The sequence below is a fragment of the Sinocyclocheilus rhinocerous genome, unplaced genomic scaffold (genome assembly GCF_001515625.1).
Source record: "Sinocyclocheilus rhinocerous isolate Xijiao unplaced genomic scaffold, SAMN03320098_v1.1 scaffold626, whole genome shotgun sequence".
NCBI lineage: Eukaryota > Metazoa > Chordata > Actinopteri > Cypriniformes > Cyprinidae > Sinocyclocheilus > Sinocyclocheilus rhinocerous.
In genome coordinates, this window is record NW_015647437.1 from 321,624 (window position 1) to 345,748 (window position 24,125).

At 36.1% G+C, this 24,125-nt stretch overlaps 3 protein-coding genes across 4 annotated transcripts in view; all 3 read right to left on the reverse strand.

Annotated features, from left to right (window-relative positions):
- The window catches only part of LOC107709095 (sortilin-related receptor-like), a 94,485-nt gene extending 84,917 nt beyond the window's left edge, over window positions 1-9,568 (reverse strand). Inside the window, exon 1 of the mRNA XM_016513501.1 lies at window positions 9,280-9,568. Within this exon, the coding sequence (XP_016368987.1) occupies window positions 9,280-9,567 (288 nt within the window). The 5' untranslated portion in view covers window position 9,568. The remainder of the gene's footprint in view (window positions 1-9,279) is intronic.
- Window positions 9,569-13,408: 3,840 nt separating this feature from the next.
- LOC107709124 (beta,beta-carotene 9',10'-oxygenase-like) lies at window positions 13,409-16,789 on the reverse strand. Its single transcript, XM_016513525.1, has 12 exons — window positions 16,704-16,789; window positions 16,426-16,624; window positions 16,131-16,342; window positions 15,934-16,049; window positions 15,750-15,852; window positions 15,497-15,625; window positions 14,919-15,079; window positions 14,662-14,829; window positions 14,239-14,376; window positions 13,955-14,137; window positions 13,752-13,862; window positions 13,409-13,645 (listed from the first exon to the last, which is right to left on the reverse strand). Exons 1-12 carry the CDS (start codon window positions 16,738-16,740, stop codon window positions 13,529-13,531), a joined length of 1,674 nt encoding a protein of 557 aa, XP_016369011.1. The 5' UTR covers window positions 16,741-16,789; the 3' UTR covers window positions 13,409-13,528.
- Window positions 16,790-19,813: 3,024 nt separating this feature from the next.
- On the reverse strand, window positions 19,814-23,243 carry sdhdb (succinate dehydrogenase complex, subunit D, integral membrane protein b). Of its 2 annotated transcripts, XR_001636453.1 has the most exons (5): window positions 23,144-23,243; window positions 22,473-22,583; window positions 21,792-21,942; window positions 20,565-21,054; window positions 19,814-20,453 (listed from the first exon to the last, which is right to left on the reverse strand). XR_001636453.1 is itself a non-coding variant. In XM_016513527.1 (4 exons), the coding sequence occupies exons 1-4, from the start codon at window positions 23,190-23,192 to the stop codon at window positions 20,880-20,882; spliced, it is 486 nt and encodes a 161-aa protein (XP_016369013.1). In that variant the 5' UTR covers window positions 23,193-23,243; the 3' UTR covers window positions 19,816-20,879. The 2 variants fall into 2 exon arrangements, 1 of the variants encoding a protein (XP_016369013.1); XM_016513527.1 differs by having other exon boundaries at window positions 19,816-21,054.
- Between the last annotated feature and the right edge of the window lie 882 nt (window positions 23,244-24,125).

Here is a 24,125-nt window from a genome sequence, read left to right on the forward strand (position 1 = left end):
ATGCAACACAACGCGTAAAAATACAGTATAAGTCATTATAATCTGTAATTATGTCCCCACTGGATGCAACAAATGCTTCGTTTGTAATGGGTTTTAATGTTTTTGTCTCGTCGCGCCGGGACATACGGAAATACAGTATGGTAGGGGCGTAACATTTCCGTCTCACGCTTGATGTATTCGGCCAATCACAACGCACTGGATAGTTGGCCAATCAGAGCACACCTCGCTTTTCAGACCGATTAGTTTTGTAAAAATCGACGCGTTTCAAAAAGGCGGGGCATAGAGGAGAAACAATAATGTACAGTATGTGGAAAATAATGTGTTTTTTTAACTTTAAACCGCATAAACACATTTCATTACACCAAATACACAAAATAATGTTCTTTTTAGCAGCATCATATGACCCCTTTAAGAAAACTTACAGCAGTGGTTTTACATATAGCCTCAAAACACTTTTACCACTTTTAACTACTTTTTCTAGATTCATTTAATAAAGTATGTTACACACAAAATGTGCTGTGTAACGACATCCTGAAAACATTTTTCAATGATATGCTAATGTTTCAGTGACCTAACTTGTTTGTTATTAACTATTCAAAGTAGAAGTAAATTTAATCACATCCATCTGCCAACTATCAAACAACCAGTTAGTCCTGCCCTAAACTCGCACCATTACTGTAATGTTGCTGTTTCAGGCTGTGTGGGAGTTTATGGAGGACTAGTTTTAACAGTTCTTAACATTTAAATGTTAAATATAACAATAAATTAATAACTAATTTTTAAATGCAACCTTTAAAGTGCATTTTTTTGGTAACACTTTATTTTAAGGACCAATTCTCACAATCAACTAGTTGCTTACTAGCATGAATATTACATATTGGCTGTTTATTAGTACTAAAGCACATATTAATTCTTTATTCTGACCATATTCTACATCCCTTAATCCTACCCCATACCTATTGAGGGAAAACTCTTTCTATAATTTAACTTTATATAGTTAATAGTGAATGTGTTCCCTAATCTAAAGGGTTACCTTAAACAACTGGCTTTTATTAAAGGGGTCATCAGATGCAAAATTCACTTTTACATGTTGTTTGAACTGAAATGTGTCTTGGCAGTGCGTGTACACAACCACGCTATAATGATAAAAAAATCTCTTAAATCTCAATAAATCCAAACCCCTGTCTCATATCAAGCCGTTCTCAGATTCCTGCCAGTGTGACGTCACACTGGGCAAGGCCGCTCCCACGATTGTTGATTGACACTGGCGTTTTACCTTAGACCCGCCCTGAGTGAGCTGTCATCAGTCCGCCATTGTTTCAACACCGGAGCAGGGGTAGACAAGAATAACTCCTAAGCGATTGAGGTGTTTTGTTGTTGGATGTAATAATGAACATAGCAGTCGTCATTTACTCCCGACATCTGAGGCGCTGAACTCGCAGTGGATTACGTTTGTTTTTGAAGGGAATGCACCCCCGACCTACCTAAATGAGTCTATGTTCGCACAAATCATTCGTGATCCAGCTTCACCTCCAGAAGAAGTGAGTATACGTTTTTTTTAATGAATTTTGCAAATCGCCTTTCCTAATAATGTGCTAGTTACCAAGTTTCACGATGAATGTGGCTAAAGTTTACATTCTCTCAGAGAACTGCGGGTGGGGTGAGCAGAGCTCATTAGCATTTAAAGGGAAATGTACTAAAACGGCTTGCTGTAAACAGAGCTGTTTTTGAAAGGTTAAAAGGGTGTTGTTTTTAGGGGTGCTCCGATTGAGCGGCTACCGATCACTATCGGCCGATAATCGATTTGGGATGATTGGTCGGCGGTCTCTAAAAAGGCCGATCTCAAAAAAACAATCTCAAGCGCCTGCCGTGAGAAGGTTTGGCATGACATGCAGCGGCACCGTCTCAGTCTCTGTCCGGCGCTGGTGAAATAATTATAATGCTTTAGGTGAAATTCATATTTCTTCATTAAATAAATTATAAAGTAATTTGAAAAAGTTTCTGTGAGACATAATTTCACAAACAGCGTGAGTGAATCACCACACGCGCTCTCTCTTTCCCTCTCAAATTGCAAATGGCTCCAAATCACATCGCGTCTGCTCTATAAGTGAGCTGCACGCTGCACAGTTGATACACGAATTGTCACTTACACTATCGAGGCAGTGTCGCATCGTCACTGAAGTTTATAAATTGCATTTTTTTCTTTTTAATTCTCACCAGTGTTTAACCATTCAACGCTCGCGTGTTCTCCTGGAGACCGTGCACTCATGCACACTAGCAGCGCACACACACATAACGCCAGATTCACATTACTTTGTTTGCAGTGCGTATTTTTTCCGCGCTCATGTTAACAGATTAAAGCGTTCACACTGCACACACGGTTGCGGTCCGGCAGTGCGTTTAGGAGCGGTGTGTCTGCAGCAGTGCAGAGATCGTTTCCGCACCAAGTCTATTTTTGCTGTACTGCAAGCGCTGAATTAAAGTGACAGCGCATTGTTTGCGGTAAATATGAACATGCATTGACACAAAAATGTAGTAATTACACCATAAACGCATATAATTAAAGTCTACTGTGTTTCACAGTCAACACATAGGCTATGGCTTTTTGGCTAGGTTTAAAGGAAAAGAGCACTTTTAGATAAACAAGCCAATAATTTTCAAGTTCTTAAAGTTCTTAATTAAAGTTCATTATGAACCGCAGGATTGCTTGTAATAAAGATTTAAATGCAAAAGAAAAGGCAGTTGAGCTGACTAGGGCTGGTAGATATATCGAATATTAGCGATAATATCGCAATCATTTTGACGACGATGTAAAATTTGAAAATATCGTGAATATCGAATATTTCAAATTCAAGCATATTTTCCCAAAAGAATGCGCCGAACGTCCTAAAAAGGAGACATGTTATTGCGGACTGCTCTACACGCCTCGACTACGCAAGCTTTCATGAGTGCGATTGCCAGATATCAAGAGTTCAAATCCCCGAATCAGAGCTTCGCTGTTACAAGGATACATTTTCTGCCCGGTGTTTTGCTTATTTTAAGCAATCTGGCAACCATGCGCACGCGCTCGCTCCTCATTGCGGAAGCGCCGCCAACGATGATCTGAAAACACCAACAAACAAGCTGGAGTTTAGCGATCTTAATGAAAGTGTCTCTCAACCATTCTGTGTTCTGTCATGAGATCTCTACTATATTGTTTGCGTTTGTGATCGCTGAATAAATACACTTACTCAACCGCTGTTGTTTGAATAGAGAAACATAGGCTATGCCCTAATATATATATATATAATTTTTGTTTTCCAAATTTGCAAAGTTAGCTAAGAAATACCTGTGTTCCAGCAACTAGCTCCTCATCCGAGAGGGTTTTTAGTGCCAGTGGGAATATAGTTTCATGCCACAGAGCTTCTGTTAAACCAGAGACAGTTGGCAGAATTGTGTTCTTAGCTAAAAACTTGTAAAAAATACTTATCCTAGTGTAATTATTTCCCCCAGTTGCACAGTGTAAATTGTGAATTGCATGCACTAAAAAAGTTGACAGAATGCACTTTCTGTACTTGTTTTTCACTACTTCAGTTACTTATACATGTGTTCATTTAATAAAAAGCAGTGAGTGATCACTTGGTCTAGATTTTTTTTAACTGCTTAAATTTGCACTAAACATTTAGCATTTACTTTGTAACAATAGCTGTTCAATCTAAATTGTTTTTGTTGTTTTTTTAATGGGGACAAAAGAAAATCATGTTTTTTTTATTATTTAAAAGCAAAGGCAAACATATCGAGATATATATCGAATATCGTAAAAATGTTGACAATATCGAGATATCTTTTATATATATATATATATATATATATATATATATATCGCCCAGCCCTAGAGCTGACTGTTTATTTTTGTAATTGTCAGCACATAAACAACTGATTTCTACATTAAAGGATCTTTTGCAACTCATACTTTTTATACCTGCCACTGAAAACCACAAAGGCCCTGAATAAATGTCTAAAAATCTTGATTGGATCATCACTATAAATCAATTCTATATGATAAAAAGAAGGCTTTAAAAAGATCGGTATCGGTGATCGGATCGGCAGATACTGCTTTCTGTGCTCGGCGATCGGCCTCAAAAATCCTGATCGGAGCACCCCTAGTTGTTTTACACTACCATTGAGAAAGTTTAGCCAAAGTATGTTATAGACTTTTCATTAAGACCCTAAAGAATCATATCAACTTGTGGAATTTGGGCATCTGATGACCCCTTTAATACATTTTCTGAAGTCATTATCTTTTGCTGAATGTTTTTTATTTGTCAATCCAGTTAAAAATACTACTGGACAGAAGTCATTTGAACAAACCAATGAATTTTCAACTGAATTAGCATGGAGAAAAATGTCAATTTGTATTTCAAATCATACATTAACTGATTTATGGTTGACTGTAGGTTTTTTAACAGCTGATTAATCTCTAAAAACAGTTCTCCACCATCTCATCAGGATGTGTCGAAGAGCTTTTCCCCACCACCTTGCCAACAAACACTTTGAAAGAGCAAATGGTTGCAACCCGATCTATGTCAGCCTGGCAAACTCTTGGGTCTGCTTATTCAAAGACAGTTAAAGGCCTGAAATGGACTTTCTGCTAATATAACAGGGCCCTCATTTATACTGACACCGTAATATCCTGAAAGCATTGACGGTAAGACAAGCGCAAATAACTTTACATTCATTATCGCTTGTCTTGTTGAAAAAGCATTTAAAGAATGAGACTGTGAAAATAAAATAATGCATTTTTTTCTGTTTCTTATGCATTATTCAGCAGGGAAACAGAAGGAAGAATGAGAGAGAGGGAGCACTAGAGCACCTTCGCCCATCGCTGCAAGCAACGCACGGCTTGAATCCATGACATCATCTCTGCAGCACTAACATTTGGGCCAACAGTTCAACAATTTGCCTACCCGTTCCCTTCTGGCAACCAACCATATGAGAAAAAATACGGGTGAACCACACATTTAATATCACTGTGGCTGAAACCAAAGGAAAACCATTATCCTGTTAAAGGCTTAAAGTACAGTTAAAAGCCTGTTTTATTATTGCAGTATGGATAATTACTATATATGGGACCATTACAGGGATGTGTTATGCTATGCTACCATGTAATGAACATACTTGAAATATCCATTTGCACATAATACGAAAAACATAAATGTTCATTCTCTTTTGATATTCACATGAAGCAGTAATAAATCATCTTAAACCAAAAACTGCTGACAAGATTAATACTGGGTTCAGTTCATCTATAATTTTCTTGTTGATGTTTAAAATTGTGTCTTAAGGGAACAATAAAGATTATATGACTCATCTGTGTTGATTTGGTTTCACCTTGAGCTTAATGCAAGAGGAGGACTTCAGAAAAAACTAAACTAAACCGGCAGGCTGTTCAGACAAGTTCCAGTAATACTCCATGGAATCATTATAAACATCTACACCGCCCCCCATTTTCCTTCCCCTGGGTTTTGAACTTTCTTATCACAGAAAACAAAACTAAAATACTCTGCAAGGCTGCTTAAATATCATGTTTGAACAGGAATACAAAAAAAAATGAAAAGTGAAAGTGAAGTGATGTGTGGCCAAGTATGGTGACCCATACTCGGAATTTGTGCTCTGCATTTAACCCATCCAAGTGCACACACACAGCAGTGAGTAGTGAACAAACACACGCACACACACCCGGAGCAGTGGGCAGGCAATGCTGTGGCGCCCGGGGAGCAGTTGGGGGTACGGTGCCTTGCTCAAGGGTCTCACCTCAGTTGTGGTATTGAAGGTGGAGAGAACGCTGGTTTTTCACTCCCCCCACCAACAATTCCTGCCGGACCTGAGACTCGAACCTGCGACCTTCGGGTTACAAGTCCGACTCTCTATCCATTAGGCCACGACTGCCCCCGTGATAATATAGGGTCATTTTCTGGAAAAACTAAAAGGGAATTAAATACAAATTTCTTTTGCAGTAACTGTCATACATAAGTATTTAGTACAAAAATAAGTAACTTGTTACTTACTAAGTCTGTCCAAGATTATGATTCGGTCTTAACTAAACAGCTAATTTTTAAAGTACTACACGGACAAAGAGAAACTAAATGAGAGAGAATAAAAGTAATTACCAAATGAGATTAAAAACTGACTTCACATGACTTAGAGACTCGTGAAGTAAGTCCATGCTTATTCTGCAAAAGGTGAGGCAATGTCAAGACAACTCATTTAGATTCCAGCTATTACTTTATGATAATGATTCTGCATTGCATAGGAGAGAACGCTGGTTTTTCACTCCCCCCACCAACAATTCCTGCCGGACCTGAGACTCGAACCTGCGACCTTCGGGTTACAAGTCCGACTCTCTATCCATTAGGCCACGACTGCCCCCGTGATAATATAGGGTCATTTTCTGGAAAAACTAAAAGGGAATTAAATACAAATTTCTTTTGCAGTAACTGTCATACATAAGTATTTAGTACAAAAATAAGTAACTTGTTACTTACTAAGTCTGTCCAAGATTATGATTCGGTCTTAACTAAACAGCTAATTTTTAAAGTACTACACGGACAAAGAGAAACTAAATGAGAGAGAATAAAAGTAATTACCAAATGAGATTAAAAACTGACTTCACATGACTTAGAGACTCGTGAAGTAAGTCCATGCTTATTCTGCAAAAGGTGAGGCAATGTCAAGACAACTCATTTAGATTCCAGCTATTACTTTATGATAATGATTCTGCATTGCATACTTTACATACTAGAACAAAACTGCATTCGTTTGCCAGAAGTCTACTTAACATAGCTAAATATATGAGGGAACAGAAGATCCAAGGTCCATGAAATGAATTCAATTTAATAGAAAACTTGTTTTGAATGTATAACATTCTTCTAAGAATGAATTATTGCTTCATCAGGGCTGCCGGGACAAATTGTGAAATACTTCCCATTAAGCTGTGCCTCCAAAAGCAATAAATGAAAACAAATGTGTCAAATTCTAAATAAAAATAAAAAATAGATAGGACTGTTTGGTTAAAAAAAAAAAAAAAATTCTCAGTAAAAATACTCGTTGCTAAGTCTGCCTTGGGGTCTGGCGCCGAACTGAAAATTTATGATAATGACTGTCACAATTCTTCAAACTTCATGAGCAATTGTGTGTCAACAACAGACGACAACAAAAAGACCCTTTAAAACAGTGTATATCCTTGACCTGGCAGAGCTGAGGACTTTTCGAGGTTACTTGATCACAATAGACAAAAAGAGTGGATTGATGTCTGTTACATCTTACCTAACACTGCTTCCCTGTATGTGCCAAAAACAACACATAAACCAAAAGGTCTGAAAGACCTTTGGAAGAGGAAGGAAGAGGGGGGTGCAGATGGGAGATCTTAACTGGATCATCTGAGGGGGTAATTCACCTCATAGCAACTGCAATGGACTCCATCCAGGACACTAATAACACTTCATAAAGGATTTCCTGTAAACTCAACAGGGTGAAAAGGGGAGAAGTCTAATCTTAGTGGCCGCCCACTGCTCAAACTGCATATGCTTTACAGAATTATATGATGGTATTTTGACATTTTGAAAAATTTGCCTTTGTACATCACTAGAAAATAAAACTGATTAATATTTTAAAAAATACTGCAAGTCACCACTCAGATATATTTACGAGTAAGTATGAACCAAATAACTAAAATGCACTTCGATTCATTTTTCAAATGTTTTAGTTTCACAATAATAGTATTGAACAAATCAAGGCATACCATACCATCATACCTCTATTTTAGATTGTTTCAACACAAGTGAGTCACAACGAATCATACCTTGAATCATAAAATCACCTGCTGCAGTAGATGAGTGTATTTGAGCCCATGGGAGGTCAGCCAGCTCTTGCAAAAACCACAATACCTGTATTTACTCTGCCAACCACAATCTTGTGTCTGTGGACATAGCACAATGACTGTTTTTCAGACAAAATTCTGTGCTTTGACCCCTTCGAGATTTCAAAGTCACAATAGATCTGTGGTAAAAGCAAAACTAGGAACTGCTGCATGCCTGACTTAACAAACATCTCGAAGCACAACACTTGAGGGGGTAAAAGAATTAGCTGGGAAATTTCCCAGCAAGACTGTGCAACCAGTTATGCTTGTGTAACAAAGCTGCTTCCTGACGGTAAACAAACAACGAAACATTGTGTCATACATTTAATAGGAACAAAGATGAGCAGAGTCTGTTTCTAATTCCCAAGAGACTGACATTAAGCATAAACAAACAACATTATTTATTTTGACAAGGGTTTTATCTCAGCAACTATAGAGTTTCAAGTCAAAAATATTTGATGGGATATTTTCGCATTTTACTGATTTGTCTGGTGTTTCAAAATTGTTTTACCATCTAAATGTCATCGAAAATCCTACAATAAGTTGTTTGGTGGCAGGTTACGTTGTGACAACTTACCCCACATGGCATGGCAATATGTGTTAAATGAGCAGTTTTTTTTTTACTGGAGCAAAAAGCAAGACAGCTAGCCTCTGTCTCCCTATATTAAAGAATATTTAATTGTATAAAATAGCTTTCAATAATTATTAGTTACCAATTGAATGAATTTTTTTCTTATTCTAGAAGGAACCTTTAGTATTAGCATCACTACAGAGACAAATAATAGAAAAAAATGGTAATGTATACTCAACAAATAAAAATCAATTATATCTGATTCTAAATATTGTTTAAGAACACGTAATGTCTCGTTGTTCAATATAACAGAGAGAGAGAGAGAGAGAATGAAAAATTACTTGCAAGAAAATCGAGTCCGAATCGAGTTTTTTTTTTTTCTTTTTTTTTCTTTTTTTTTTTACATTGAACATCCTAAGAAAAAATAGATTTGCTTTGGTATCAAATATCTTGATTGACAACAGGTACGAGAGAAATGTGAGACTGTTTAATCGGTGGGTAATGATAAAACCTTGGCTTACCATCCCACATTCACTGAAGTCAGTGCTATAAAAATGTATATATATGTATTATTTATAATTATTCACCCTCACCGGAGAAGCAATATTTTGCTGAAGGGAAGTGCGAGAACCTTTCATCTGACAAACAGGTCAATTACACTTCTAAGGTGACTGCGTGCAAACCAAAGGTGAATGATACACAACTATTGGGAATACTGAATGTAATATTTAAGAGGTTATGCAAACACGTGAGGATGTGTTTGCCCTTATTATCAATGCAATCACACCTAATTAATGTAAACCTCGCTTACCCTTCCATAAACCTTTGGCACGGGTGATCCAGCAGCATTCCGCCGAACGCGATGCTGGTGCGCGGATGATGAAGCCTCCCTGACTTCTCTCTCTAGACGCACGACGCGACTTTCTGCATGCTCCAGGTGTGCACGCACTAGGGAGAAACCCCTGTCCTGTGGTAGCATGAATCTCTGGTCATGGTGAAGTCGAAGCGTGGAGGAGATCGCTCCAGGAACGAGTAATAATAACAGATATATGGCACAGCGACTGAGCGCCAGCATCTTGCGTGTCTGCCCTGACGCCATGTTTGTGTATGTTGAATGCGATGTGTGACAGGGCGCCTCTAGCGGTCAACCGCTTTCAGACTCATTACCATGGATACAGATGGCACATGATGGCACATGATGTTTTGTTTTGTTTTACATAAACTGTAGATTGGCAAGACCAAAATAAAGGATTGTTTCAGGGAAGATTTCACAGAAAGAACGCCTTGCATCAGCATCCCGTTAAATGTCGTTGACTGGGTAGACCTAAATGTAGCCTATGAATTAAGAAGAAGAAGAAGAATGATAATAATAGTAATTACAATAGTAGTAATAATAATAATAATAATAATAATAATAACTCTTAATTGCTTTTTGAAGGGAAAATAAATTGCGAACTTCACCAAACTTGATTCCAATTTAATTTTTTTTAAAAACACAAGAAATTGTTAGTGTAAAAAGGATCTACATGTATAAATAGCACAGGAGGTTTTTGTTGTGGTAAAATAGCTTATGTTTGGATCAGAATTGAAAAACAATTTAAAGCTACATAACTTGCTAAAAGGCCAAAGGTAAAAGGCCATAATTGGTTCTTCAAATATGGGAAACATTTAAACTTTTATTAAACATATGTATACTATTATTAAAAACAAACTAATTCATTTAATATGAACTCAAAACCTCGTTATTGTGTTTGTTTAGATATCCATGGAAATGTCACAAAAAGTCTAGTTCTAATACCAAAAATGTTGTGCCATTTATGAAGTATTCTTTATGGAAAATGGATTTCAAAAATACCTGGACAAAATTCTTTATGGAAAATTGATTTTTTTTTTTTTTTTAATACCTGAAGACAAGGGTTCAGAAAAAAAAAAACATTTGGCCATTGCTTAAGCTTTAAATCAAAGATACGACCACAACAGCCTTATAATTACATATGTTGCAAGATCTTTTCATCACCTCGTGAGCTCATCGCCTGGTTTTGAATTCGGTTGTCCAAAACCCCCATCTGCTGGTCAGAATTTGTAAAGGTATTATATATTTTATATAGGCCTAATTTTTCCACTAATAATTGCTGCGGAATAATCAGTAATAATTGGTGTCCGCTTACTATGAGTTTTAGGCTACCCTCAGTAGTAGACTACAGTTGCGCGTGTTTTCTGTGAGCTCGCGATTATTGACAGTTCAAAAAAGCGGCGGTTGGTAAGTGAGGTGACCTGAACCGCGGTGAACGAAAGACCAAGATTATCGAAGGTTACCGATTTTCTGGTATTTACTTTAGTTAGCCTAATCAAACAACTGGTATTCCATTATTAACTAACACCCTTTTGGCAGAGATATTGATTTTGTGTAAATAAATTTAAACATTGTTTAAATCAGTTTTATCACTTGATTTAATTGAAAACTGAAAATGGCGTTTGGTCTCGTACTGTATCGCGTACCTTGTCAGTGTCGTGCGCTTTGCTTGGCCATTTGTTGGGATAAACAGGAAAGTGTGTTCAAGCGCCAGCAAAACAGTGTAAAGAAATAGTATTTGTGAGAAGCAGTCAATCAGCAGAAGTTAAAAGCAGCTTGTAAGTGTATTTATTTCTTGTCTCAGTGTTTAGCGCAGTTATCGTTGCTAGGAAACGCTTGTTTTGTTTACCGTGGAGACGTGCTGAAATGGCGTTTGGTCTCGTACTGTATCGCGTACCTTGTCAGTGTCGTGCGCTTTGCTTGGCCATTTGGTGTGATAAACAGGAAAGTGTGTCCAGCTGAATTCAATTTCAGTTTTGTTAGACGAATATAAAAAGCTTAGTATACTGCGGCAGCCCTCATGTGAAGCTTTCCTCGTGTGAAGACCGAAGAGTGTAAAGACCATCGACTCTACCGTGCGACGACACCGGCAAAGGACATAAGTATCGCTTTTTATCTCTCCTCTTTCCACTTCTGTTTCAGGTTTTTATAAACTATTTCTTACTATGTGTCAGTAAGTTGTTGTTATTTTAGCATGTGTGTTTGCCTCAGTGTTATTTTTTTAGGATTACTGATGAACTAATGTACTTTGATTTGTATTAGTTATCTATTTTAGTTTTAGTTACAGTTGTAGTCATGTTGTCATTTTATTAGTTTTTTTATTATGTCTATATAGGCTTTTTATTAAGTTTTACTTTTATTTAATTTGAGTTATTTCAGTACTTCAACATACAAAATGGAAATGAAATAATATATACAGTATATATTTAATGTATATGTATATGTGTGTGGCAGTACATACACATATGTAGTTGTTTTTTGGTGTTTGGCTTAGTGTTATGTTAGAATCATTATTATACTCATACCTTTTGTTCTTTTAATATTTTGAATTGTTTTTAGCTTTATTTTTTTGTTTTCATTTAAATGCTTTAGTCTTGAAATGTTGTTGTATGCATTTGTCATTTTTATTTAATTTATTTTACTTTCTTAAATGTGTATATATATAGTATTTATAGAGTTTTAGCTTTTAGTTTTAATTACTTTTTCTTATTTGTAAGTCGCTTTGGATAAAAGCGTCTGCTAAATGACTAAAAGTAAAGTAAAGTAAAGTAAAACGTCAAACATGTCAGCTCTTGCGTAGGCTAAACTTGTGGCGACAAGTGAGATCCATGGACAAAAGATTCAGTTACTGGAATAAGTTCAAAATACTGAGATGTTTGTCCTAACATGAATTATATTTAAGAAGGCTTTGTTAACTTCAAAGTGGGAATATTATCTTGACAAAAAAATATTACGCCACTTTTCTTCGGTCACAGGCGAGTATAATGACACAACGCAGTCTCGAGAGCACTAAAGAGGCCGTCAGAGGAACAGAAATGAAAAGGTCTCAAGCCAAATTAATATCATCACAGAAATCTACGGTCACGAAATATCAGCCAGTTGTTCACTTCTGTGTTGTCTTGCTAGTTATTTGTCTGATTTCTAACTGATTTGTTTACTAATGCTCACAAATGTACATGTAGGTTGAAAATGCACCATTTTCGGAGACGTCTCCAGCAAAAAAGATAAAGGCACAGCATTTCAGATCAGCAGCTGGAGACATGCCTTATGGGTTTGAAGTAGCATTAGCAGGCAAGTCTTGGTTTTTCTAATATAATAATAACTCTCTTTATCAATTATTTGACATATGTGAGGTTGTATATGACAGCCATTTAAGTTACCTCATGTTTTAAACACAACAATTATTTTTCATGACCATTCCCGTAGACTTCAACTTGTGAGGCATGTTACTCAGTTTTCTGTATGTCTTTTCATTTTAGAGGCTAACCGAGAGGTCAGTGTCCTCTTTTCCAAGTACTCCGAGGTCTTGAGGTAACTGGATGGATTTGTATGCTGTGTCTTATCATCAGTAATAGATCTATAAGGTTTACAGTCAAACATTAATTTCACATATTTTCTTCCAAGGGAAAGAGCTGCTGTGGATGCTTCACAGCTTGGAGAACTGGAGGATATACTTACTGAAGCCAGGAGCTTGGAATCTCATCTTAAAGAGAAGAAGGAACACCTGAGACGATCTTTGGCTTTGATCTCTGACAAACTACAAGGATAGGTTCAGTTCTTTTCAGTGGTGTTATTTGATTCACCTAATGCATCTCATTTGCTATACAAGCATCAGTTAAGACATTGTTAAAATGTTGATTGTACATGTTCATATTATACTTTAGAAGTTATATACTTTACAATAATAGAAATATAGGTGTTATGCTGAAATAAAGCTGATATGTGGTGAGTCACAATCTGTAGTGATGTATCATAAAAACAATTGCATATATATATATATATATATATGTATACACACAAGCATTTGTTATTTTAATAAATTCTTATTCTTCTAGCAGACATTATTGAAATTTAAAGTTACTGAGATTATATAATACAAGTTATTAATTCAGGAGAGTAAAAACAACACTAGTAGAAAATTAAAAGTAGGTTATTCAGAGACAGCTTGAACATCTTGCTAAATTTTTGGGCTTTTCAAAAGAGTCTCTCAGTGTCTATTTTGGAAAGTCCCATGGAATCCATACGGAATGTTGATAGGTACCTCAGCCCGGCCCAGTTCTTCAAATGATTTTGCATCCAGCACCAGAAGGAAGGTGCTCTTGTCCTAGAGGGACAATTGCTCATTAGCCTAGCCATATATATATTTTACCTCATTTTTGAAAAGCTAACAAGCAATATTTGAAACCACTGAGGAACATGTCATGTTATACCTGATTTGGGGTGATGACCACGGACAGAATGACTCCATCATCCTCTTCTACAGCACCAGGTGATGAGACAAAGATCGGTTCTGAGGGATACATGCCTGCATGTTTCCACACCTGTCATAAGTTGAAATATTAGTTCAAATGACTAAACATTAAAAGTTTCTGACACAATTTTAACATGCATTAACTGAATACTCCTAACTAACCTTTATTTGTTTGCCTTGAAGGTCCATTTTAATGAGGGAGTCTCCAACCAGGTGTCTGAAGCCACATCCGTAGACGTAACGGTAGGGACAGGAATTGCACATTGAATAGTTGATGTGTGGGAATTCCAGACCTCCATATTCATGGAGATCATCACCATGGAGATCTTCATGTGTGCAAAACACCTGTATAAATACACAATTTACAATATGATATTATAGCAAAAACATATTTTTTGGAATTGCATGTAGATAAACTAGACAAAAAGTTATCCACACAAACCAACCTTATTCTTGTCTGTCTTGATGGCTGTGGCAGTGTTGTTCAAGAGCGTGTTGAGATTTTGCCCACAGGGTGTATGACTGTCCATGTTCAGTGGCAGGACAAAGCGGCGGGGGAACACTCTGCACACTGTGTTGTATACCTAGCAAAAAAGAAAAAAAAAACAATGAACACTGAAGTACACTGAAAAATTGCTAATAAATTTCACAAATATTTACAAAGAATCGGCAAGTAACACATTAAATTAAACGTGACATTTTTAAATAGAAAGACTGAAATAGTATTTTTTCGTAAAATGTACTTCGATAATTGTTGCATTTAGAACTTCGAAAAATCTTTTTTTTTTTACAGTCTAGTTGTTTGGAAAAACTTGTGAAAAACAAGGGTGCGTTTTACACACAGATATAACATAAAAGTAAGGTTTTACCTCATCCAGAGCATTTCCAGACTTTTTTAGATTCTGAATCAGGTAGTTGTTAATTGCTTGGCCATCATCAGAACAGCACATGTCCATGATCAGAAAACCGTTTTCTTCATAAAAGTTTATCTGATGGAAGGTTGACAGTGGCTTTGCATAATATTTGATGAGGCTCAGCTGTGACCGAAGCAGAATCATTTCAAAATGAGTTATACTAAATAAAATAACACGAGTGAATGCAGTGTGGAGTTATTAGCAGTAGTTACCTTTCCTGTGTGTTTATTGATTACATGGAAAACTGTGTTTCGTTTGGGGTCCCAGTATACGCCCTCATTAATCCCCTTTCCACGGAGTCTGCTTGTCACAATCTTCAAGAGATCCATTTTGATTGGCTGCTCGATGAATACCACATAGTTCTCTGACATGGCTGCAATAAGAATGTCATATGTTTATACATATATTTAAAAAGATTTCTATTTTAAATAAATGTTATTCTTTTGAACTTTCATCAAAGAATCCTGAAAAAATATTAAGCAGCACTGTTTTCAACATTGATAATATTTAAGAAATGTTTCTTGAGCACGAAATCAGCATATTAGAATGATTTCTGATAGATCATGTGACACTGAAGACGGGTAGTGACTGCTGAAAATTGCTTAATTACATTTCAAAATATATTCAAAATAAACCTTATTTTAAATTATGATATTTCACAATATTACTGTATTTTTTATCAATATAGCCTTAATGAGCATAAGAGACTTATTTTAAAATATAATTGTATACATTAATTTTATATTTACTTATTTATTTGCAAAAGAGTTTGAAGGCATTGCTCACATACCAAAGCTGTGATAGTAGGATGGTTTAGACTTGTCCTCCGAGGGGATTGAACACACAACTGTGGCTCCTTCCAAGGTATCATTTGGATTCACCTTTTTTGACGGCACCATTATTATATTGTAGAAAGCACCTTAAGAATAAAATTGAAAAAGAATGAGAATCCTTAATTTTTCGTTCAACTCGTTAAACACTTTTAGACATTTCTTACATTCAGTCAGTGTGATTTTTTTTTTAGATTTAAACTGCTGATAAACCTTTTCGAGTGTAAGAGTTGCCCATGTTGTATGTAGTTCCATCAGGATCCACATGGGGATGAGCTGTGGCTCCATTAACAGCAACAAATTTACTCCAGTCCACCTAAACACAACAATTTTCTCATTTCAGCTTCAGCTTGTTCTCCACACAAACATACTTTATACATTTTTAAAACATAATTACCTTTTCTTTTGTTTCCAGCGTCTGAGGGTCTATTTTGTGCATGAAGTTGGTCTCTGTGCTGACATAGTAGTCTCCTTTATACTGGACAAAGCTCACATTCGCATTGTCACTTGACTCTGTGGGAAGAGAGATGACGTGCTCACATATGCAGAACATATTCAGACCACTTCAATCAGAGCCGAAGATTTCACACTCACTCGGCAGCTCAAAGCGCGAGAGGAAGCGCTGGAAGAAGTTCTTGCATGGGTCTGGCATGGCAATCGTGCCAAATTCAGACACCATAATGTGGTTATGCTCAAGGTTTTCCTTGTAGCAATCGCTGTTGAGGAAGCGGCTCATGTACGTCACCTTTCCATCCTCAATGTGGAATTGGTGCATAAGCGCCATGCAATCAAACCAGTGGTTGAAACTGAGGAGCAAACACAAACGCTTGTTTATTTGCTTTGATAATTCTGATTTACTGAGTTCTCAAGGAGCCCAGATGATGCTCACCTGCTTCTTCCGATCTCAAACTTTCCAGGTCCATTCCTGAGGAAATTACCTTTGATCCAGGAGGGGATGTTACCTGTAATTGTAGTTGCGATGGGCTCTGGGGTTTCATCTGCAGAACACACCAGATTCTCTATGCACGGCAAACCAAGAACATCAGTGAGGTGTTGGTCTTTATTCTGTGACCTAGTCATTTTCCAGCCTGTGGGGGAAATAAGACTTTTAGATCTGAAGTTTTGTGCACTACGTACATTGAATCTATGATTAGAACGGTAACCTACCAGAAGTGCTGTTGTTCAGACGGTTCACAGAAGACATGCTGGTCTGCTTGTGATGGCTTGTTGTTGAAGATGTTTCAAGAGCTGTCCTGGAGACTCCCTTGTCTCCCTCTACTAACTAGACTCTCTTATAAAGAGATCTGTTGGGTCACATGGTGCTTATGCAATACCAAATCACAGACACCAACTGAAGTTGTTTGCTTAAATTATCTTACAGTTACCTTGACAAGAATGGTATGTTTTTAATTCAGTACAAGGTTGCTCTAAGCTAAAACAACTGAACCAATTAACTAGTTAATTTCTTGGAGTGCTCGAGTGCAACACATTTATATAAAAATAAATATAGAAACTGAACATTTGTCAGTATACCATTTGATACACAACACATATATATATATTGATATATTTCAATAATATCAGAAGCAGTTAATTATACAGAGCTAGGCAGATTTGTGGTGTTATTTTATTAGCAAAATTAATCATTCTAAATCAATCTAATCGTCTGGGAAATTCCGGTCAGCAGCAAATGATGTAACTATATCCTTACTTTAACTCAAACTTAAGAAGGAAAAAAGTAATAACTCTGAAATCTTAATGTTATGGGGGAAATTTAAGTGACCTTACCATAAAATCTAATAATCAAACCAGCTACGCTGAACCACAGACTTTCTTTGAATTTAAGTCTTCATCATTTCAGTAGCCTACTTCAATATTTATTTTAATATTAAATATATCAATACAAATATACAAATACCCTGTAGTGTTCACTTAAATTGATTTGAAATATTTGTATTCTTTTATTTATATATTATGTTAAAAAAAATCTGCAACAGTTTGTAATATGCATGCTATCGCTGATTGTACTAAATTCAGCCTCAAACTCATATGCATCTTAACAGGTTATGAACCAGTATCTACAGCAGATTAAAAAACTACAATTATCATTCTATGTACTGTACATTGTTTGAAAGTTATTCACAAGCTCAAGCATTGAATATTTCAGGGATATTTTAGCTAATTTTGGCATAGCATTATATTGGCTAATTGGTTCTTTACTTCATTAAAAAGTCAATTACACTGTAAAAATCATAAATATGTATACATATCTATGGCACAAAAACATTTTTAACTAATAAATAAAACAAAGATTTTTGGGATATACGTTTAGCAAGAAAATACTATTTTAGTCATTCTATTTCAAAATTCCACAGTTTAATAAAATGTGTTGCCGTTTCTTTGTATTTACTAATTGTGAACTGTACTACCAATTTGAGTTAAAATTGTCAGTACATTCAGCAGTACTCCACTTATTATGTGATATTCAGCATAAATGCACATTAAATCCATGGATTCAAAGCAAAGGCCCTAAGGTAAATTGCAATGAAATGTTTAGTGTCTGATTTAGGTCAGGTCAACTCTTTTTGATAGTTAGATTGAATAGATAGTGTCGTGTAAAAAAAATGTGAGTTTTCGCATCCTGTACAACAGAAAAATGTCCTTGTCCCATTTTTAGATCAATCACAGATACAGTCATTAAAATGCATTATGCATGGGGCAAAAATACATAACTCAAACAAAAAAGCGTTCGAAAGTTTAAAGGAAATTACAAATTTCGTCCTAACATCTGAAGGGGAAAAAACAATGTGACATTTCCAATTTATGTAATGTGAACAGTATGCTTATTTGTAATGAATGCAAAAATCTATGCATGAAATCTTATGCTTTCTGGGAATTTCCCTTAAAAACACGTTCATTGTGAAAAAACAGACTGATCTTGTCTCATATAAATCAGTAGTTCAACAAGTCACAGGCTATCCTGTTTAGAAGAGGTTTGATTCTTTCAGGTTAAACAGGTGAGCAGCTTACCTAATGTTCTCACCTTTATGTTTTATTGATTTACTGATGTGATCTAGCATGAGTTCGTTCCAAATATCAGTAATCAGTGCATTGTCTGCCTTGTAAGATATATGGTGATTACCTTAAATGGAGTTACGTAAAGTCAGTGACAGTTACTGATTTTGTGATATTGTCCAAACAGAATTTTGTAACATAATTACTGAAAGCTTATCCATCCCAATCTGAGCTGCTGACATTCACTTACACCTTCAATCGGTCCAGTAGTACCTTGAGCGCATGAACACGTCTCCAAAAGTGCACCTGACCTCTTTACCAGCAACTGCTCTGGCTATTGCAGAAAAACAGTACATTCTCGAGTCTGACATAAATAAATGGACTAGTATGAAAAATGTATTGACCTTCTGAACAAAAGCAGCATGTATTTAAGTCTGTGCCTGGGAATTTCCAGTGAAGTTATCCAAAATAAAATATGAATCATTTCCCCATGAGGCATTTGGTGCTATAACTGAATACATGGGCTCTTTAATTTCACAACAGTGCAGCAGCTGCCATAAAATACATCTCCCCTGAGGACACATTCATGGCTAATAAAGACAGTAAAGTGTGTGAGTGTTGAATGTCTCTTTTACATGCATGAAGCCCGTAAGCAGCACATTAAGATCAGGCTTAGAACTGCATAGCTTAACTTAGTTTTCTCTTAAATGACCTCAAAACAGCAACCTCAAATCAAAAAAAATGTTATGCAAGGTACCCACAGGATATTTAAACAGTAAATATTGCTCTACATAGTCATGGATAAATATAGTATCCAATGTCTAACAATAATCAAACAGCATTGAAAAGGTCCAGTTACATACTGTTTTTCCATCATTGTTAGTAAGCATCGTCATGTTGACACCATTTACAAAGCTCACCAGTGACTATCAAGAACTACACTCTATCTATGAATGTTTGCACTGGACATCTGATTTCATTACAATTTTATAAATACATATTTACAGGTTAAATCTATTCATGGTTGTAACATTATGTGCTTCACCTGCAAACCAGATTAGATTTTCTTACATAATATTGTTAAAACAAAACAGTTGTTTAATCCAAATACTGTGATCCTAATTCAAGCTTTATAACCTTAGCTATATGCCTTATCAGCTAGTTTTAGAGCACATGTTTTTAGTTTATAGAACATACATTTATTTTTTCCTTAAAGTAGCAATCACCGAGACCCTTGAAATGACATTGAAACATAATACTTGGTAAAATTTGAGAATTTTAAGATGTGCATTCAGGCATTTAATCTTTCAACTTTGCTTGTTGTAACACAGTACAGTGGAAAATCTTGTTGGCTCCAAAGAAATCATATAATCCAAAAAAACTGCCTTTATTCTTAAGTGCACAATTGTACCCAAAGCTTCAATCTGCATAGAAATCTAGTCATACAGATGTATTGCACAAATCTCCATAGCACTTTAAACAGACAAAAGTGCAACCAGACTCTATCATATCATTTTCAGACATGTATAAGATCATGATAACAGGACTTTCAAAATCTCTATCTAAAATGTATTCCCATCAAAGTCATTCAGGAAAAATATCTCTAGAAACCCTTAGATCCACAACTCATATTTTGTCATTTAGATTCAATTTACATCATTACACGCACAAGCTGGGATAAACCCGTTTTAAATACATCTAAGTAATTTAAAATGAAAGACGTAAATAAATTGCTTTTAATGCAAAGCACATCCAGTTACAAATTGCCTTTCATAAACAATTACTTACTTGAGCAGAAATACAGCCATGCAAAGTGTAAAGCCGATATACTGTCAATGTGACTTGAATTCTCCAGACGTTGTGGTCATTAATGGAGGACTCTCAAGGTGCATGTTCAAATACCTGTGAAAATTTAATTCGGCATATGACAACCAACTTAAGTCAAGATATTGTTTTAACACAATGGCTGACAAAAAGACATTATGCAATAAATACGGCCAAAACATTTATTACCTGATCATTTTCCTGTAAAAATGTTAGCGTATTGATTTTTCAAGTTCTTCATCTTGTAAGTTGTAGCCACAACAATTAGTTCCTTTTGCTGCATCAGAAACACTGATTTACCAGACAAGAGTGGATGACATGCAGAGATGTCCATCTTAAGCAGAAGCTAAGCATGTTCTGAACAAACTGACAACATTAACAATTAAAAACGCTTGCAAATCGACACAATGTTGTCAAAAATTATATATTTATAGAATTGACATATAATGTCACTGTATACAATAAACTGGAACGCTGATGCCGAAAGTGATCCCATCCTCCATCTCAGTCCAGTCGTTTACTCCACAAGAGGGCCACAGCTTTACAAATCCCCACGTCATGGTAGTTGAAGTAGCACAGGCCAGCGAAGGTGACGGTCGACAGAAGGAAGAGGCCAGCATTAGCCATCTTGATTTTAAAGTCTCCGTGAACGTAATCTGTCAAAACCTGGCCAAGACCCCTGGAAAACACAAAGTAAAATGCAATGCTGTCCTTTTCCTTTTTTTACAATCTACAAAATAACATCTTATTGCAAAAATCTATACTTTTACAGTATCTGTACTTCCTACACCATTAATAACTATAATAAATGAACATTAAATATAAAAGAAAAGCTCAAATGCAGTAAAACACAAAATATATACTTAAAACATATTTGTTTGAAATGTAGTCATGCATATGGTATTTGGTAAAACTTTCTAGATCCAGGCTCAAACATGTTTAAGAGCCAGACTGTTACCACATTTACACCAAATTGAAATAATAAAAATGCAAACTATATGTATATGTGGCCCTATGTGGCCCCTAATGTAACTAACAAAATTAGAAGTGTGGCCTTGAGTGCCGAAGGTTAAATCCTTGCACGAAGGGTGCAACAGCCACACATGACTTGGCTTTACAGACCAAAGCAGACACCTTAATTTCATGTCAGAAACTATTTTTAATGGTATAGTGCAACGCTCAATTGAATCTGACCCATCAGTTACTAAATTGCAGAGTTGAAAGTTCATATGGAATTACAACAGTCACATACTAAATATTAACAACTGACTGTGGCAACATTTACTGATAATTTATCTAAATTGTTCTCGACAGCTTTCCATAATTAAAAAAAAAAGCTAGACAAAAAATGAACAGCAAAGGACCATTTCATTTTGAATATGTCAAGCATTGATTATAAAACACATATTCTCTTACCAGTGACCATGTAGAGTAAGTGCAGCTGCTAAAGTGTAGTCAACAGCAGGGCCGGGGTAATAGTATGCAACGGGTGCCAAACCCAGAAGAACTATGCTCAGGATCCGCTCTCCTGTCCAGTGCAGAGAAGCGGCTTTGGACCCAGAGCCCGCTATTAAATGAAACAGTAACACATCAACAACTCTTCTTCACAACAGAGCATCTCCGTCAACACACATTCAGTCTTTCAGTGGCATATGTCTCCATCCTGTACCCCAACAGAGGAAAAGAAAAAGCTGAAGATGACATTCTGAGTGTTTGAGCTTTACTATGTTTAGTCTGTAGCTCTAAATGACCAGTGTTTTCATTCTGTCTTTACCAGCGATCAACTTATTTACCATTTGCTCTGAGAACCTGACAGATGGTTAGCAATATCCACATTCAGCATTTATCTTCTGTTGCCTATTACACTGTAGTCACCTGGTAATAATCATTTACTTGACTAATGAAACAATCATGATTAGATTTGGACTTCTGAATGTTAAAACACTAAAATTCAGACCCAACGAAAAGGCTTTTGTCCAGTCTGACAGTACTGTCAACTATATATTAGGACAATAAAATTATAGGAATAGACAAAAAGCTCTGTACTGATTTACAATGTTAAAACACATACACACACACACAATCTAAATCACTAACCATAGTTGGATGGAGTTGCATGGATCTTTGCTGATATCAAGTATGGACAATCACGATCCTTCTTCTGTACGGCCAAAGGTCTGATGAGGGAGGAAGAGCGAAATAACAGAGCTGTGGAAAGTGACAAGAATGAACATTACAAGGAAACATAAGTAATTAAAAGGAAAAGGTACTCGGAATTAAAATTTCACGCAATTTGATGTTCATCTGTGACGAATGAGGTCACTGATGGATGTTCATACAATGCTTATATAAATCATTTAAAAACACCCCACATAAAGTGATAAATTACGAGAATATAACTTTTACTTTGAGCCTTTACAAATACTTTTTATAAACAGACACATTATTATACACTAATAAAATCCATGTCATCTTCTAGTCTCAGTCTTGCTGTGTACGTTATTGCGTTTACCACTTTAACACGTAACACTTTAACATAAATATAATAAAGTTAATTGGTTAATTTAGAGAAAGAGAAGAGAGACAGAGCTGATATATTAAAAGACAGGGTTAAGTTAGCGTGCTAGCTATTCAGTCGAAGTACGCTTGCTGCGATTAACATGAAACGTCATTGGAGAATGATTTCTTTTACATACGACCTTGAAGCTAAACAACTGTAATACAGGATGAGGTGCCGAGAAGAAAAGCATGAAAACGCTCAAACTTACGGCTGACACCTCTGTGGCAAACAGAACTTATCCTGACAAGAGCCGCCATGATTCTCACAAACAACCCAAGGTCACTGGAATCACCCGGATGTACTAATGCTGCCAGTGACCGGTGTGATGAAATTAACCTTTACATGACAAATATGCTAATAAAAATCGATTAAAATATATATACTAGAATACTTGATTTTAATATAGTACATCACATCGAGTTGGTGTTTTAAGCATCTGGGCCGTACCAATTTAAACAATATTTCATTTATGAACAGATGTGTGGATGTTCTTTAAACTTACTCAACTTATGTTCGGATCAGTCATTAAAGCTCGGTAAACACTGGTAGGGTTGCCAACCGTTCCGTATAATACGGAATCGTCCCGTATTTAAGGCATCAAAGAAGCGTTCCGTATGAAAGCTATACGGAACGCAGTTTGTCCCGTATGGCATATGCCGTATGAACACCTAGACCATACGAATAACAAACTCTAAATTGAGAATTAATCATTCTTTTTTGACAAGTGTTTGATTTGTAAACATAACCGTTCCAGGGAGGCTTTTAAGACCAAGCGGAATCCTCTGCCGCTTCACAACGAGCGGGACTCTAACGGAGTTGGGTTTTTTAACGACCGCGTTTCGACTTCAGCAAATCAGTTTGAGCGAATGCAAACAACGTGATTCCAACATCCAGCCACGCAAGAAAACGTGCATTTTACCTGAAGACGTGATCAATAAGGAAAGTCGTATTTCTCTAATGTATACACCTAGATAAAGCAATTTACATTTAAGTAACTTCCAGCGGATTCTTAACCTTGAATATCATTCTTAAAACACAAAATGAGCCCCCCCCCCCAAAAAAGGTTTGGGGTCAGTAAATTTCTTTTTTTCTTCTTTTTTAAAGCAACTTTTAGAATACTTTTATTCAGCAAGGATGTGTTAAATGGATAAAAAGTGATATTGTTAGAAAAGATTTCTATTTTGAATAAA

Excerpts from the sequence above, each read along its gene's own strand:
- LOC107709124 (XM_016513525.1), bottom strand. The coding sequence starts at position 16,740 with ATGTCTTCTGTGAACCGTCTGAACAACAGCACTTCTG. Across the intron at positions 14,830-14,918 it reads TCAATAAACACACAGGAAAG|CTGAGCCTCATCAAATATTA; the intron begins GTAACTACTGCT and ends CTTCGGTCACAG. Across the intron at positions 13,863-13,954 it reads TTCAAGGCAAACAAATAAAG|GTGTGGAAACATGCAGGCAT; the intron begins GTTAGTTAGGAG and ends AACTTATGACAG.
- sdhdb (XM_016513527.1), bottom strand. The coding sequence starts at position 23,192 with ATGGCGGCTCTTGTCAGGATAAGTTCTGTTTGCCACAGAGGTGTCAGC. Across the intron at positions 22,584-23,143 it reads TTGCCACAGAGGTGTCAGCC|CTCTGTTATTTCGCTCTTCC; the intron begins GTAAGTTTGAGC and ends CACTTTCCACAG. Across the intron at positions 21,055-21,791 it reads CTTACTCTACATGGTCACTG|GGGTCTTGGCCAGGTTTTGA; the intron begins GTAAGAGAATAT and ends TGTGTTTTCCAG.